General features: G+C 48.1%; 1 protein-coding gene across 7 annotated transcripts in view; it reads right to left on the reverse strand.

Annotated features, from left to right (window-relative positions):
* Nucleotides 1-2,752: 2,752 nt before the first annotated feature.
* The window catches only part of PPP2R5C (protein phosphatase 2 regulatory subunit B'gamma), a 129,719-nt gene continuing 114,767 nt past the window's right edge, over nt 2,753-17,704 (reverse strand). For 4 of the 7 annotated variants that reach the window (XM_082838144.1, XM_082838143.1, XM_082838145.1 and 1 more), the window contains 2 exons: nt 16,105-16,177; nt 2,753-5,409 (listed from right to left, as the gene is read on the reverse strand). In XM_082838144.1, the coding sequence (XP_082694270.1) occupies nt 5,278-5,409; nt 16,105-16,177 (205 nt within the window). In that variant the 3' untranslated portion in view covers nt 2,753-5,277. Of the gene's footprint in view, nt 5,411-10,683; nt 10,807-16,104; nt 16,178-17,704 lie in introns of all 7 variants that reach the window. The other 3 variants (XM_082838147.1, XM_082838148.1, XM_082838149.1) reach the window with 2 other exon arrangements.

Raw genomic sequence — 17,704 nt, forward strand, 5'->3', positions numbered from 1 at the left:
ATCTCCGTGGCGAGGAGTTCAGGCTTTATTTAAGTGTCATGTGAAGGCACTCGTGTTTTAAGCAAGAGGGTGACATGATCACCGTTTAAGATGCTCTGGAGAGAAAGCCGCCACACTGTCTGGGGGATGATGGAAGCCGGGGCAAGGCAGATGGACAGAGATGTACCTGGGAGGCGCGGTCTCTGGGATTTAAGAGTCCCTAGTGGAGGGAGAATCCAGGCTGTGTTCCGGGTTTGACCAGCAGTGGTGACAGCACCAATTCCTGGGATGAAGAAGAGTGCAGGGTCGTGGCTGGGAGGTGGCAGGCAGGTGTGGCCCGTCCTGCCAGCACCGGCCCCTCTATGCGTGGGTGTCAAGACCATCCCAGGCACCCTGAGGACCCAGCGCCCACATGCGCACAGACATCTGTTGATTGGAATTCTCTCCACTATCTTCATCTGGGTCAAGTCTTCACTCTAGGGGGCCTGTGTTTGATTTTAATTTATTATACTCAAGTTTTGCAAGAGCAACAGATGAAAAATAAAGGTACCTTTTTTTTTTTTTAAATAGAAAATGTGTGGTTATAAATGACTGAGCATTTCTGGTACATCCTGTACAATGCACGGATGACTCCAAAAAGCTTTCCTCAAATGTTCTGAGAAACTTGGATTTTAATATGGCATTTTTTTCTATTCAGGAAATACCTAAATTTTTACTTGTTAAAGTAAGAACATTTCCATATGAAGCTTGTTGCCTATCTCAAGTAAATCTTTCATTTTCCTAGAGATATTGAAAAAATTCACAACCTAGAAAGAATGCAAGTGGCAGGCAACATAAAGGACGACCCACAAGCACCCAACTCTGAGATCCCATTAAATATGTACGATGGACCGGGTGCCAACGCCCACTAGTTCCGGGCTTTCCTGTCTCTGGGTCTATTTCATTTTCTGTAAAACAAGGGTTTTGAACTAGACCAGGGGTTCCCAGAATTCCAGATTCCACAGGTCAGGAGGCTGATATGCACTGTTGCCATATTATTTTTTCCGGGGGGTGGAGGGTGGCCCACGGTACTGCCAACTGTTTTCAAGTAGGGAATTACTAAGAAACTGCTATTTATGTTTGCCATTTAAAATTTTTTTTAATTTTAAAATTAATTAATTTTATTTATTTTTGGCCGCGTTGGGTCTTCGTTACTGCGCCTGCGCTTTCTCTAGTTGCGGCGAGCGGGGGCTGCTCTTCGTTGTGGTGCGCGGGCTTCTCACTGCGGTGGCTTCTCTTGTTGCGGAGCACGGGCTCTAGGCGCGTGGGCTTCAGTAGTTGTGGCTCGCGGGCTCTAGAGCGCAGGCTCAGTAGTCGTGGCACACGGGCTTAGCTGCTCCGCGGCATGTGGGATCTTCCCGGACCAGGGATCGAACCCGTGTCCCGTGTTGGCAGGCGGATTCTTTACCACGGCGCCGGCAGGGAAGTCCTGTGTTTGCCACTTCCTGAAGGTTTAATGCCAAGAGTGGAGGAAAAGCATGTCAGTTAAAGGACAGACAGTGCTTTAATGGAAGGGAACCGGCTCGCTGCCCTTTCGTCTTGAGTACGGGGGAGCCCTTTATCATGGCCGGCACTGGTGTGTGCAGACTGGCGGCGGGAACCCGTGCACAGCCATCAGAGATCCGACACGGTCCCAGCATCACCTTAGGTGGAGAAGATGTGGGGTCTCCAATCATGTCGGCACGAGCACGGGGCCAGGAATTGGGGGACGTGGCTTTTATGCTCACTGAGCCTCCAGGGACCTGGGTCTCCTCACCCATGAAGCAACTTGCTATGGTATGAAGTCATGCCGGTCTCCAGGCTGGAGAAGAGAGCTCGTGAGGGACGTAGATTAAGTTACGGTTACTGGATTGCTTCTTGCTTTGGGCAGGGGGCCTGTTCATCGTGTTATGAACGAGTAAGTGAAGTCAGGAAGTCTCTTTTGCCAGAGAATCCCACCCTGGAGACTTTGCCTGGGCCCTTACCTTGCCAGACTGATAACCGAGACGACTGGTTACCTAGACACCTCCCCTTCCTAGACACCCCAGCTCCAAGGGCGACTTCTGCACTTCTGTCCTGGGGTGGGGGGAGTCACAGGGACCGTTTGGCAGATAAAGGAACTGAGGGGCTTGGGTCACAGCCCACCTGCTGGGAGGCCGAGGTCATTGCAGTGACGGGACTGGGCCTGCCCCCAGCGACCTCTCGGTAACAGCACCGGTGAGGACAGCAAGGCCCCCAGTAAGAAGGGGGTGGATCAGCTAGGATCCCAAACTCATATTCTTAGCCACACGACTCTGTTCTCCAGACTTCAGTGTCTCTTCAAGAATAATTTTAAACATCATGGTTAGGGCTCAAATAATTCCATTTCTATAAACAGCGTTCTGATTCCCATTTGCCTACTCACGAAACAAGAGGTGGTCGTTAAAAGGTCATCTCTACTTTTTCCCATTAGGAAAGTAGAAAAATGACCTTACAGAAGGCTCAGCAAAGACGTGGCTGTGATGGACGGCAGCGTGGGCGCCCAGCCAGTGTTGAGCGAGGGACTCCAGCCGGTATCCCTGGCGGGGCTGCCCTGCCCCTAACTGTCGCCGGACAGAGATCGGAACCGGCTTGCCCAACACCATGGCTAAATTTAGCGTCATGATGAGCAGTAAAATTCACATGTTCTTTATTTAGTCCATATAATACACCATTTTTAGAGTTTTTTTTTAAAATTAGATAAAAGAGCATATTAAATGGCAAGTGTATGAAGTTTCTCTTCATAAACAATGTCAAAACAAAAAGTTTTGAATTACAAAATGTTAAAAAATATGTAGGTACTTAACATTTCACTAAAGCATAAAGTTACAGATATTTTCTAAAGAAAAATAATTGTGCCACTTACCTATTTTTGCTGTTTCTATGAACTTTTTTTATTCTGTACATAGGACATTTTGTACAAAATATGAAGTCTACATTTTTATTACTCATTACCATAAAACAAAGGTACAATGTATGTACAATATTAAAAGGAAGCCATACTAAAGCTGCACTAAAAAGACACTCGGAATAGTGACATTTCTGATGTACAGATACATTTCAGAAAGAGTGAAGATGCCAAACGCAGAACTTTATGAAGAAAAACAGTCACCAGTTTATTTTCAATGTAGTACTTCTGAAATCAGTTTGGTACAGAATAAACAGTGTATCTATGTAATAATATGTCAGTTGAACAATTAGCACAGGGAATCTGAGTACTAACTAGGAAAACTTTCATAGGCCAAAATATTAAATAATACTCTTGTCAAAGAAAATTAGTTTCTCTCAAAACTTTTTTTTTTTATTCTCCCTTTTTGGTGAATGTTTGTCTTCAATAAAGAGCAGAAGTAAAACCTAGACAAAAAGATGTTCTTATCCGTTGAGCTTTCCACATCACCCAAACACTGGTATTCTGCTTTTTTCCCTAGGGCAAGAGGAGAGGCTTCCCAGAAACCTCTGTCACAAACGTAACTGAGAACATCCAAACCAAGTATATCTGAGAATCTATCAGCTAAAGACGGAAGTTCAAACAATGGTTTATCAAAATACATAAGACGCTGCTTTATACAATAAAAAGCACCCTTTTTCCCTCAAAAGGAGAAGGCATCTAAACTTTTTTTAAAGGATAAATTTCATCATGGTGAAGTGGATGGATACCTCCTGCTCACCAAGAGGGCTTCTCCCCTTTCAGCCGGGGGCAGCTTCTAATTTAGCACTTGCTTTGAACACCGGAAATCCCCTCCCTCCAAATGATTTTCCTACAGGAAACAAGGAAATAAACATCATCAAAGGGTTTAAGTGAAACCAACGGGCAGCAGGTACCACAGCTGCACAGGGAACCACGTCTGCTTCTCACAACGTCTGAGCGGATTCCCAAGACCTCAACTGAAAAACAGATCCTGAAAGAAGCCACGTTTTACCTTTGATGCATCAAGACATTTAACATCAAGTTATAGAATCTTATGCCAGAGACAGAAGAAACTAGAATCACTGGTTTAGAGCAGCAGTACGCATCTCAGATAGCTTTCAAGCAGGATAAGTAAGTCAAAATACTGGCCACCCGGAGAGAAATAAAGAACAAAGCGTTAAGTTTAAAGATTTTTCTCCTCGCGCTGTTCCATGACAAACAAAAAGCTGAATCCATGCAAGGAAGCCTGAAATATTCAGCAGCACTGAAGACCGATGAAAACTCAAGACGCTGTATTTTCCTCATGAGGCGTCTATTACGTGCGCTCGTTTCAACAGAAAGAGACTCCTTGGAAGCCATCGCTGCTGCCGCCTCCACGAAGCCCTCAGGGCCACACTGCGGGGAGGGGGGTGCCTGCCCACGGCGCTGTTCCTGCTACTTTTGCCCAAAGGCAGCGGTGGCCTGCATCAGGCCCGAGAGCTGGCCTCACTCAAAATGACCTCGCCCTAATTTTCTACAAAATGTGGAATTCTCAGAGAATATAACTTTATTAATTGAAGAGCCTTGTTCAAGGGCAACAACGTGTAAGCAGAGAGAAATCATTCTGCAAAGAGTAAAACACGAACACATCACTTTAAAATTCCAATTCCAGTCAAGAGAAAGCTCTTTTTAAAACAAATTTCTCCTACGTGCTCACTCCCGGATCCTGGTCCTGGACCGCAGACTTGGAAATATGGCTTTAGCGATACGCAGAAGCAGCAGGACGTGGTACGCATGGTATTGGTCAAAGTAAAGCAGTACCTCAGGAAAAGACAGCGGCCGGGGACTGTCGTGTCACTTTCCCAGTTGAGCGGTGTTGGAACGATGACGGCAAGGAACCACTTCAATGAGATTAAAACACAAAAACAAACCAAAAACCCCAGAAAGAAACTGCTGGCATTAACAATCACGTGGAGACAATCTCAAGGGTTGTAAAGTCTTAAAAAGTAGGTAATACTTTTTTAAAGTGCTCCTTTGATTTGAAAAACACTGATATTATCATTGGACCACCTATCTTAAATGATCGCGAATTCCATTTGGGGAGAACGTGAAGATGATGACTAGGGTGCTTTCCTTAGCTCTGATTTTGGAAAACCGGCTTACTTGGGACCGTGCAGGGGACACCATGGGCGGCATGTGGCCCTGGGTGGTCACCATTGTTTGAACTCCTAGTCTCGAGCTGAGGCGGAAGGATGTTATTGCCTACGGAACGGGGTTGGAGAAAGCTTTGACTTGAGTGTAACTGATTTGCATGGCACACAGAGCGTGTACTTTCTACAGACCGGAGCGGGGCTGGCGCGCGCACGGCGTCGGGGCTAGCGCCCGTCCTGGGGGACCAGCTCGTCAGCACGGCCGTGGGCCTCCAGGGCGCTCTTGGTGTGCAGGTCCTGGGGCAGCTCGGACTTGCGGCGCACCAGGGGCCGGTCCTTCTTCAGGTCCTTCTGTGCCTGGAATAAAAACGCACGGCGTTGGCTACAGACCCAGCGACCCGGAAGTGTGCTCGCTCTGCCCTGAGCCAGCGGTGCCCACACTCAGCGCCTCCCTGGGGATTTGGAGCACACAAAGGGCGGGATGTCTCTTATCACCCTCATTAACCAAGAACGCCTCATTTATTAAAAGTAACCCAAGGACGGCGTGCATAATACTGGCATTGTGGTCTTCTAAAATGAGTAGTTCTGTACAGAGCATCGAGTACCGCTATTTTGCAAATTCACCAGGTTTAGTAAATCCCGTAAAGGGTAAAATCTTCCCATTTCACAAAATGTTACCGAAGTCAGTTTATGGCTATGTCCCTTCCAGAAGCATTTCAGGAAGTTGAAATTTCCCTTGGAGGTAAATAAAAAGAAAGAATGAATAACATACCTAAACTGGACTCGAAGCCAATAAATAACAGGTCTAAAACTTCTATCAAATTTGAAAAAAGATACTTAAAATGAGAGGTATTAAATGGGTCATGTAGGGGGAAAAACCCTCTAGAATTCAGAAAAACTGTATTTAATGATTTGTATAAAATTTCCTAATAAGGGTAAGATATAAGACTCCCATCTCCATTCCATTTTTTTCCTAAAGTTAGGACATTTTGGTTTTACTCAACAAAAGAAAATGAAAACAAACACCCCAAAACAAAAAAACCCTACATGAATCCCTTTTTGCATGGGGATTTAGAGATCTGTGTCTGCAAAGAAAGGCGGGGGGGGGGGCCTGATATGGGGCGTTTATACACCGAAAGTGTCCATTTCCAGGCATAATAGTTAAACAAGTTATTCGGTTTTGGAGTAGGGCCATTGCAGCAATAGCAGTATCTTTGAAACAAAACAACGAGCCACCTATATCACCTAGACACAGCGTCCAGGAAGCTGCCAGCACATGAGGAACTTTAACCAGAACCCCGTCTTCCTTTCTGTTTAGTGTCTCCAGCAAAGGGGAGATTATATTTAATGAGAAGAAGTTACGTTTGTGGTGGTGGTCAAACTCCTACCAGAAGAAAACCTGTATTAAGTCAATCACTTGACAACAGAAAGAACGTATCCCTAATCACTCCTCACAGCACCCAGCTTGCCAACATCGGTGGTACGACATGCAAAGTGTAATTCCCTTTGCGTTAATGAAATAGCCAAGGCCTTGCAGACGCCATATATGAAAAGTGCACACTTTTGCAGAGCTAATGTTTCTTAGGGTTCTTTGCAAATTTATATCTGACAACCTCAATAATATCAAGGTTTGTAAGGAATTTTCCATGACATCATTTTAGGATTATTTCTAGAACTGTTATTTGAATATTAACGTTCATTTATGGCAAAGGCAGGAATTCTGGTATTTTTCTCCTGGGAACTAATGTAAGATGCCTTCAGGACAACCCCGCATGTCAGGAGACTGTGGAGGCCCCTCCGTCCCTGAGGGGCTGCCTGTCACGGTCACAGTCCTTGTAAGAGTGGTCTCATCTGTGGAGCGTGTTTGCCTTCGACCAATGCAAAACTCAGAGGGAAATTCTACCCTGAATTTTATGTCCATTCCAGGTGGAGCTGTAAAACAAAGCAAAGCGAAGCGAAACAAAATCAGGCCTTTCCGATGCTTGAAATATTTAATAAATGCTGCAACAGGCATTCCAAAGAGAAGAAACATTTTGACAGAAAATGCCTGGAACCAATAAATGCAAGTTGAGAAGGCGAACATGACCCCGGAAGCTTCTGGAAGGACAGAGAGTGTGATGGACCCATCTGAGCCTTTCTGCATCGCCATTTAAAACCAGTGTGTAAAGCAGAGAGCAATTTCACAAGCGACAAGGCGGGAAAAAAAAATCAGAAAAAGGGGAGGCAGGAGAGTGGGACATCATGCAGACGGTCCCTCTAGACGAGTGACACTGGTGGAGGGATGTGTGGGCCGAGTGTGCCGTTGACGGTGGGCAGACAAGACAGACGGACACGCTGCCCCAGACGCCCCTACGGAGGTGCGAGCCGGAGAGAAACGGCCTCTGTCTGCAGCAAAATGGCAACGCTGAAAGGCTAAATCTACACAGTAAATGGGAAAACGACATCGGGGTGGGTCATACAGAAGAGCGCACGTTTTACTACTGAATTTAGGACAGAACTCATCAAAAATCTCTTGAGGGACCAGATTTCTTTGTCTTCACCATCACAAGCTGGAATGACAGGGAAAAAAGGGAAAATACTTCATGTACATAACATTGTCAGTGATTTTCCTAAACATAAAAGCCTTAAATACACTTCTACGTACTGAGTAAGGAATACCTTCACTTCCCACCTTCTGTCTTTCTACACCTTCCTTAACTGCATGGTTGACACTGCTTTCCTCCCGACCGACTGTTAAAAATGAGAATTGTAAAACATTTTAAATGTCTCTGATATAAATGTCATTCACATGAACGTTACTAGTTTATTTTGGAGGTTCTATATAGGGTTACACAATCTTCTCAAAAGAAACCCAAATCATGGTTCCGACAGGTAAATAGATAATTGAATTCCTCCACAAAATTCCAACCAAGTACATTCCATTAGCATTAGGGTCTCCTCTCCCGGTTCTCCGGCAACACTGTCATTTACCTCACATGCATCCCGAGCCCACATTCGAATCATTTCAAAGAAATGCGGGATTATTTTGATATTTGGGGGAAATTCAATTGACCAATAGAAATCTACAGTAAGTCTTGAAATTGGGTCGTGTTAGTCTTCCAACTTTATTCTTTTTTCAGAGTTATTTCGGCTATTCTAGGTCCTTTGCATTTCCATGTGAATTTCAGAATTAACTGGTCTATGTCTTTCAAAAAAAGAAAAGTGCCTGTTGGGATTCTGACTGGATTGCATTAATTTTGGGGGAGAACTGACGTCTTAATAGCATGGAGTCTTCCAACCCAGGAATGTGATCTGTAGAGATCTAAAGGTTATGGGTAGGGGGATGATTTTTGTAAGAATGTCAATTACACAGAAAACTCAGTCATACAGTCTAATTTCAAAAGTCATGAAAACAAACCAGCAAACTGAAAGAGCTCTTCAAGCAATGTCCTGTCTACACGTGGTGTCTCACAACTAATGAGGAGATGACTACAGAGGCTGCTTCCTTCATAACTCCTGCAGGGAAGGAGGGAGACACACCCTCCTCCAAGGGCCGCTGGAAGATCGGCCACCACGGAGATACTAGAGCTGACTTTCAAAGGCAGTCTTACTCAAGGTGAGAATGCTATTTTAATTTGCGTTCCTTCATCTCCTACAGAGTAGGCCCTAAATCAGAAACCACAGGTCCATAGATTACGTAATTATGTAATACGTTCATTACATTTTGGGCATCGTTTATTCTTTTCCTAGCTTTAATTATCAAGTCCAAGGATGTACCTACCAAAAAGAAAAATCCTCCAACCCTCAAAATATTTAATGTTTAAAGACTGGCTTGCTAGACATCAGTTTCCTTTTCTACGTTGTACGGCCCGAGTGACCTAAAGACTAGTCTGTGGTCACAAACCCACGGGCAGGCTTGCTGGTAGCAGGGACCCTGATTTTGATTTCCTCTGACCGCCTTCAGTAACGAGGCCAGTGTTCACGTCTTTTAGCCCACCTGAAGCCAAAACATCAAAATGGTAATCAAAGAGGTGGCCTCAAATTCCTTTCCAAGTTTAAAAAAAAATTAAGAAGTAGGAAAACTAACACCCCAGAGAGAGAGGGAAAGATAAGGATTTTCACGTTTTTTATTCAATCTGTTCACTGCTAAGAATATTGCGAGGAAATTATGGAATCCAACTGGATGAAGTAAAAAACGAGTTACTGCTGTTCTTGCACTGTATGTTTCGTGTTTGCGTCCACCTGCTTTTATCTTAACCTAAGGCCAAGAACTAGCCGGGCAGGAAGAGGCAAGGACGGGCCAGTGCAGGTGCTTTACTCTGGAAGCACCATGGGAAAGGCATCTGGCCTGGCGCTGCCTGGTCAGAAGACGATGCCGGCCACATATGGAATCCCAGATTTTCTAGTAGCCACATCGAAAACGTGAAAAGCAACTGATGAAATTTATTTTAATAATATTTTAAAAATTTAACCCAGTAGATCCAAAATACTATCATTTCAACATGTTGTCAGTAACAGAAAATTATGAAGGGGATGTTTTTAGGTCCTTTCCTCACACTAAGCCTGGGAGCTCCCGGGTGTGTTCTGGGCTGCAGCACGGCTCAGTGCAGACGGCCACATGTCACGTGTGCCTCAGGGCTGCCGTGTTGGGCAGCGCAGTCTGCATGGTCTAGAGCCTGTGCTCTTGGTGATGCCTGATCCTGTCTGATCAGGTGGGGAATACAATTTACTTGAGTTAAAAACAAGTAGGTTAAAAAAAAACCCCCTCTCTGTCTGAGCTCAGAATGACACTATCATCTAGAAACCATCTGCATTCAGTATGCAGTATAATTTTAGCCTAACTTGTTACTTTTCAGAATTGTAGTGCTGGATGTCTTTAGGAATTCTTAGCTCAAAGGGGATTAAAGTTTCAGAGTCAGAAAGGGCCATATCCCCAAATCCAGTTAGCACTTTATCAACTGCAAGGATTGAGAACAGGAGGTACAATCAGAGACCTACAGCAACTGCGAGGCTCCTTATACGTGGGAACTCCACCCACTATCCTCTTTAAAGCCTAAATCGCAAAGGTTCCCCATTTAGTGATAGGGGCCTTTCTTTGGATCGGTGGTGATCTAAACATGCATCGCCACAAAGTGGAAACAAAACCACTTGAGTGTGGGTACTGCATGAGGGTCCTGACAGAGCCCTGACCCTGGCACAGGCCTGCGAGGCAGCGTGACCCTGCTGTTGAGAGGATGAGGGCTCTGCCTGATGTCGTGGGGCCCGGGGGCCGGCAGGAACTGTGGAGAAGTAAGAGGGGCGCCTCTGGGCCAGAGCAGAAGTCGCGAGGGGGCAGAGGGCGCAGAGGGGGAGGACATCACCGCAAACCTTTGAGTCTTTGCTCTCGTTAACATTTGACTGCAGTGAAGAATTGGGATTATTACTGTTAAAATAAATGAAGAAAGACATTTCAGGCACATACTTAATCCTTAAAAACTGTTTCTACTAATTTGATCTCAGATATATGGATGAAAGGTTTCCTGTAAGATTACCACCATGGCATTTTTCACTTTAGCTTATACACAGGAGGCACTGCTGTCTATCACATCACTAAGATCACAGGCACGTCTTAAGCAAGTCTCTAGGGAGCGCACCCAGCTCAGCTCTGTGCACTTTTACCTGGCGAGCCTCTTCGTTCACTGTCTTTCTCAGCATCTGCACATCTTCAAATAAAGGCCCATCTGTCTCCACTGCCACCGGAAGGCTCATGGTGCTCGCTTGACTACACACTGCGTACTGCAATGCAAAGCGCGGAGTCACTCTCGGTCAGGTCAGCGCTCAGGGCTCGGCTCCAGGGCTCCTGGCCCAGGCCACCCCCCGCGGCCCCTCCTGAAGGGAGCCCATGTGCAGGGAAAGTGCTCCCTGCCCGGCCTACACCTGCAGCGCCTGGGCCCCGGGCATCGCCTCACTCCAGACTGTCCCAGCCCCTTGCTGGGCAACGCCCCACCCTGGAGCCTCCAGCCTGCTGACTCCCCGTGAGCCTGGATCTGGTCACGGGAAGCCTCCCGTGGAAACCTCCAGCCCCCAACCTCTGCGCACAGCCTTGCCCTCCTCTATCTGCCCCCTCGCTTCCGGTCATCTTCTCGGCATTTTCCAGACTCGCCTAAACCCCATCACCGATCACACCCTTTTACTCACAGCCTCTCTGCTCTCCTCCCAAACAACACAACCCCAATCGGTCCCACAGCTTGCACCTCACTCTGCAACTCCGTGGCCGGCCCTGCGGGAGGCCTGGTACGCCCACGTGTCAGTGGGGTCCCCTTGGCTCCGCTCCTGTTCCCCATGGGGTGCCCTGGGACTCCACTCTCTTCGGGGTCTGGGCCAAGTCAGGCTCTGCTGTGAGCAGGACGGGTTTCTGACTTTGTTTCTGTGAGTGGGACGTGGGTATGAGATCACTTTGGAGGTGGCTGTGACGGCGCGGGTGAGCTAAGGCACACGGAAGGCCCTGACTGTCCTCAGCATTTGGCGGCCACTCTCTGTGCGTCTGCCGCGAGCTGGGCGCTATTCCAAGCACAGCCTGTAAAGTGTCTGCTATGATCCCACTTGGCTGACGGGAACGCTGAGGTACCTACGCTAACCGCGGGGCCCCAGGCCAGTGAAGGGGGAGCTGGGGTTCCGAGCCACAGCCTCGCACCCCTTCCCCCACGCCCTGTGCCCGGCTCGTGCCCTCCTGGCCACAGCGAGCCCCTCTGCCTGGGCTGGGGACCCGGCACCCACCCCTACGACCCGCCTGGCCCACCACCTCCCTCCTGCCAGGCGTGCGAGCGACCAAGAGGGCCGCTCAGCTCTCAGCAGCCCCTCCTGCCCCCGACCCCTCGGCTCACCCCCGCGGCTCTGGGCCTCGCCTCTCCGACGGGACGCCGGGCACCAGGCTGTGGGTGACCGCTCTGTGGCCACGCGGGGGCCACCGTCATCCCTGAAGCTGCCCCTCCCTGCCTGTGGTGCCGGCTGCCCCCCGCTCCTCTGTCACTGCTGGGAAGACAGTCTGTACCCCTCCTCACGCCCCGAGGGTCTCGCTGACCCTCGCCCGCGCCCCCCCGACCCCCCCACCGGCCCCCGTGGCTGCCTGGCCCAGCCTCTCCACCACCCTGGGAAATGCGCCGCTTCCTCGCGGGAGCCACACCCTTGGCTCTGTTTCCTCCACCCGATGGGCACCCAGGCCCCCGCGGCGCGCTATGCTTGCCGCCCCCCCCGTCAGCCCCGTCCAGCAGCGGCATCTCCACGTTTCCCCAGGAGCCCCCGAGTGTCCGGAAGAGCTTCCTGAGCGCAAGCCTGCCGAGGCCACTAGCTCTGGATGACACTGTGACACCTGCACACTGTTTTGGGCATAAAATCCACGGGTCCTGCCCCCTCTCCAGCTTTGTCCCTGACACAGATCACACCCACCCTCCCCCACGAGTGACGCTCCGCCTACGAGCAGCTCGGTTTCCCAGTCGCCCCTTCCCCTGCCTTGAGCCCCCGGCTGGTTAAGCCCCTTAGGTGAGCCTCTAAGAGGCTGGCTCCGCCTCCAGGGCACCCAGCAGTCTTGGGGGCTAAGGTCCTGGTGCCGTGGGGACGCCTCGCCGTGGCCACCCTACCCTCCAGCCTTCCTTTACGTGTCTCTAAAGGCGCGACCAGGCCTCTCGCCAGCATTGCCAGCACAACCCCCAGCGTGTGCTATCATCCGACCGCCCGGACTGGATTCTCTTTGCTTCCATCCTGGCTCCCCTCCTTAACACCTGGGGCCGTGTCTCATTCTCAGTTTTGTATCCTGGGAAAGCGCATTTGGGACACGCAGCTTGCACCCATCTGCCCAGAGAGGTGGTGACCTGCTGGGCGCAGGGAGCTGGGGTCTGCACGGCGCCTTGCCCCCTGGGGCTCAGCTGGGCGGGGCAGACAGAGCAGAGACACTGCAGTGCTCGGGCGGTGGTGCGGGATCTTCAGCTTCGGCCACACCAAGAGGACACCAGCGCTCTACACGGACCCTGCCAGCGGCGTGCCTAGAGCAGTGCGGGCTCCGAGGCCCTGCTGGGGCTCAGGGCAAGGAAAAGTACGCACAAGGATGCTACAAAATGCCTATAGGAAATCGACGTCACTAGCAGGCTCGGGGGCAGAGGATTCTCACTAGGAACAGAAACCTTCCCGAGGCTGAAGGTCTTGACAGGTGAAATAAGGAAGGCACATTTCCCCAGAGAGGCTCATCTCCCAAAGGAAAGGCAGGCAGCCAGACTCTGTGCCCTGGGCCTCCTATGGCGTCGTCTTGTCATTGCAAAGGGGCAGAAACACTGAGCCAGAGCCACACTTAAAATTCACAGAAGTGCCTTGTCTTCATTTCACATGATTCCCACAAAAGGGAGACAGGAGCAAAACTGTTATATGGCCTCTTTTGGTGGACCAGGAAAAGCATATTTATGTTAGAAATCTTCACTACGTTAGAAATCTTCACTATTAAAATCTTCACTTTAAAAACATTAAATCACATTAAACATTAAATAAAAAAATTAAATCGCATTTTTTAATCACATGAAAAAAATCAAACCGCCACAACTGCTAAAACAGACACAACTCAAATCCTGAAGGACCACAGCTTTCCAAATCCCAACCGGCCTAAACGGGGACCTGCGTTCACATCTCCAAGCAGATGAAAGACTTAGCCTGGGAAAACACAAGGGTCAGCATCAGGAAGACTTCTAGGTACACGCCAGTGAACAGAGTGAGGGATTGGGAACCCACCTAAGATAAGGAAGCTATTAAATCATTTCTCAAAACGGCAGATTTGAGACGGGGAATCGGGCTTCAAAAACCCACCTACGTGTTTTCGTTTCGGAAGTGGCGCGCAAGCTGTATTACCCACAACACAATTTACTTTTTGCTGCTGCTGTAAATGGCAAGCAACGACTACCATTTAGAAAGGACTCGAGAGAGGGTGAACAGCGGGTACCAAGGCCCTCGTTTCCACTTGGAGACATTAGCCCACGAAGTACTTTCCGTTTCAGACACTGCTCGGTGGACTGGAGCATGCGGACAGGACCTGCTGGGGTGTGGTCACAGACGGTTTTCACACGCAGACGCGAGCAGGACGGCGCTCAGGTCAGAGCGCCACAGCACAATGCAGGGGTGAGCGCAGGCAAAGCCCACCGCACTCAGGCTGTGGCCCGAGACATTTTAAAACAGAGCAGCCAAAGGAATAAAAATGTGATGTAAGAACACTTAGGAAAAGTTCAGAAAAAGAGAAATGAGGACAATATATACTTTGGAAGGAACATCTGTTACAGCACAGCAGTGGAACCAGGCCACCTTTGCTAATACAGTCACAGCCAGCTCTTCGCTTGTAATGCAAGGCTTTATGCGATTTTCTATGAGATTATTCCTATTTTCCAGGTAAAATAAATAAAATCAGACCCTCTGATCTGTATATAGTTTACATGTTTTTCAAGGGTGTTGATTTCAAGGGTGTGTGTGACGGGGTCCTTGACGACCCTGATGGGGACCCGTCTGCCCTCGGCACGGGGCCGTCTGGACAAAGCAAGACGGCCTGGGCCCCGTCGGGCAGGGTCCATCCACCCACACTGCCCCAGACGTATGCTTTTACTGTGTCTTACAACAAACGTCAGTCAGTATTTTAACCTCACGTTCAACATAAATTCTATTCTTAAGAGTACATACCCAGGGGCTTCCCTGGTGGCGCAGTGGTTGAGAGTCCGCCTGCCGATGCAAGGGGACACGGGTTCGTGCCCCGTTCCGGGAAGATCCCACATGCCGCGGAGTGGCTGGGCCCGTGAGCCAGGGCCGCTGAGCCTGCGCGTCCGGAGCCTGTGCTCCGCGACGGGAGAGGCCACAACAGTGAGAGGCCCGCGTACCGCAAAAAAAAAAAAAAAGAAGTACATACCCATAGCTATCTACCTAAATTAGCTACTACACAGTTTCACATGCTATTTTCACATAAAATAGCATTTCTGTGTAAGAGCATGGAATAAAAATGGTTAGAAAAACGCCAGTTACTTGTTTCAGGTGGCATCAAGGACATACACTTAAGGATGTCATTCAATTTTCCTATGGTTTGTGTCTTGATTATAGTTTTATCAGAGGGAATACAAGTCAGTATGTTGTCATATAGGTATTAACTCTGTATTCATGTATCACTTTTTATTAAACATCAGAGAGATTGAAAACCCACATAGCAACTGAGATAGTAATGATTTATGCATACCTCTCACCAAAGAAAATAAATAGATAGCTTGTAATCTGGTTCACTGTATTGAACCTTTCAGGATTTTAGGGGTAGCCGAGTAGCTTTCCTCAGAAAGTAAAATCTTTTCTGGGGAGCTAAGGACAGCCTGAGAATTCTTAGTGTGGCAAATGATTTTCAGTGATAATCGGACAGGCACATAGCATCAGAAAGAACGTCTGTCGGGACAGGGTTCCAACCCCCAGCCCCCAGGGGTCAGCCCGAGGTAATGCATCGGGGGACACTGCTTCAGTGCTGGCAGTTCCAGAAGACACGTCATTGGCGCCCACCTGCCAGGGCGTGCTGGGATGGGAGAAAGGATTAGCGGCTAAGATGACGGAAGTCGGTCAACTTTTAACAAGAAAGGCTCAGCCTGCAGAAACCTCATTTTAGGAAAGAGGACATTGACTTCATACTTAATCTATTTCAAATCTAATTTCTTTTCCTTTAGAATTAATTTGATATTAAAAAGAAAGGAAAATATTGTTTGAACTACAGCATCTATGACATTTGAGAAAGCAAATTACAATCTTGGCCCAAAACAGAGCTTGTATCCTGACTTTCTTTTTACCACAGTGTATTCATAAGGTTCATATCTTATTTTAAAAGCATAATAATAAAAAAAAAGTCAATTCTGTGGTAAAAACCTTTGTGGGGCAAAATAAGTACTTGTACAAAGTTGAAAAGTATTTTTATTGCAGATATTTTCATATACAGTGTTAGTGAAATTGATTTCCCTCCCCTCTCACGATGAATCCACACTCCTATCTCATAAAAACATTCAAGTTACACCCTAGACGTTTTCATGTTACTCTCTTTTTTAGTACCTGGGGGTTTGCTTTGGCTAGGTTTTCTATTTTAACCCACGCTTCTTCTCGTTCTTTCATTTTTAGCTTCTCTCTGAAAAACAGTAAAATGTCATTGGTGTTAGAGAAAAGAATCAAATTCAAGAGAGAAAACGTTAAGGGGGAACGTGGCCAGCAACACAACACCTATTCCCCTTTGTCACTGTCTGGTATTATTCCACGTACGTCACAGTGGTGACCACAAGGTACATAACGGGAAAAAAAAAGAAACTGGGCTTAGAGGAAAAGAGTTAAAAATATAAATACACCAAAATTTTAACATGTCTAAGAATTTAAGCTCTTAGAAACACTTGCACAAGCACATCTGTGTCTCCTTCCTTCCCCTTGTTTTGTCGCTTCATCACAGGACATGTATGATTTTGGTGAGAAGCTTACATACCCATGAAAAGTGAGACCACACCTTAGTGTGAAGGAACCAGGTGAAGACGTCCTTGCAGAGGCGCAGCCTGTAGGTCCGTACCAACAAGGCGCGTGACCTTCAGTACATGACTTACCATGGGACCGACTCTTTTTTAATCTAGTAAATGTGCTACATGATCTTTAAGGTCCCTTTCAGAAATGTGATGTTCCACGAAAGAGGATGCGCCGTTAGAAAAGCCCCGATGTTCACGTATTTCACACCTGGACACTGCGTTCAGCTGAGGCAGGAATGGGCCGGGCAGCCTGAAGGCTTAAAGAGCCCACAGGCGGTTCCCTGTGCCCCTTCCTGCTTCATTTGTCACTGTCCCTCACACACTATGTCTTACTCATTTGTATTTTGCTGTCTTTCTCTTTCCACACCACCCAGAATGTAAACTCCGTAAGGGCAAAGGTTTTTGTTTGTCTTATTCGCTGCTGTGTTGCCAGAACCCGTAACAGGGCCTTGCACACAGGTAAACGCATACTGTCTAAGGAAAGAACGTGGCACTTCGTTATATATGTACTGTAGTTTGAGTTACATCCATTCAAAGTCTATCTACCTCGGCTCCAAGTGACAAAGAATCAGATCTGCTCACAGTCCACATCTGACTCTGAAGATGTGATTTTGATAATTAGTGAATCATACTGTTACGAGCATAGCCTAGGCACAGAGTCATCTAGCACAGCGGTCCCCAACATTTTTGGCACCAGGGACCGGATTCGTGGAAGACAATTTTCCCATGGACTTGGGGGTGGGGGAGGGGATCGTTCAGCTGGGAATGTGAGTGATTGGGAGCAGTGGGGAGCGATGGGGAGCGGTGGGGAGCAGTGGGGAGAGATGGGGAGTGGCTGGGAGCGGCAGGGAGTGGTGGGGAGCGGTGGGGAGCGATGGGGAGTGGCAGAGGAAGCTCCTCTCGCCCTCTGCTCACCTCCTGCTGTGCGGCCTGGTTCCTAACCGGGGTTGGGGACCCCTGTTCTAGCCTGTCCCCGGACAGATGTGGGTTCTGAAGTCCTCACAGCATGAGAGCAGGGCCCTGATTTTGTGAGGGACTCTGGCACTAGATTCCAGAGAACACCCGAATTTATGGAGATCAACAAATTAGAATAAAGCTACGCTGGATGAAGATTCCTGCTCTTTCATATAAACCTTACAGGATACAGT

The sequence above is a fragment of the Leucopleurus acutus genome (assembly GCF_964270905.1).
Source record: "Leucopleurus acutus genome assembly, chromosome: 1".
NCBI classification, from domain to species: Eukaryota; Metazoa; Chordata; class Mammalia; order Artiodactyla; family Delphinidae; genus Leucopleurus; species Leucopleurus acutus.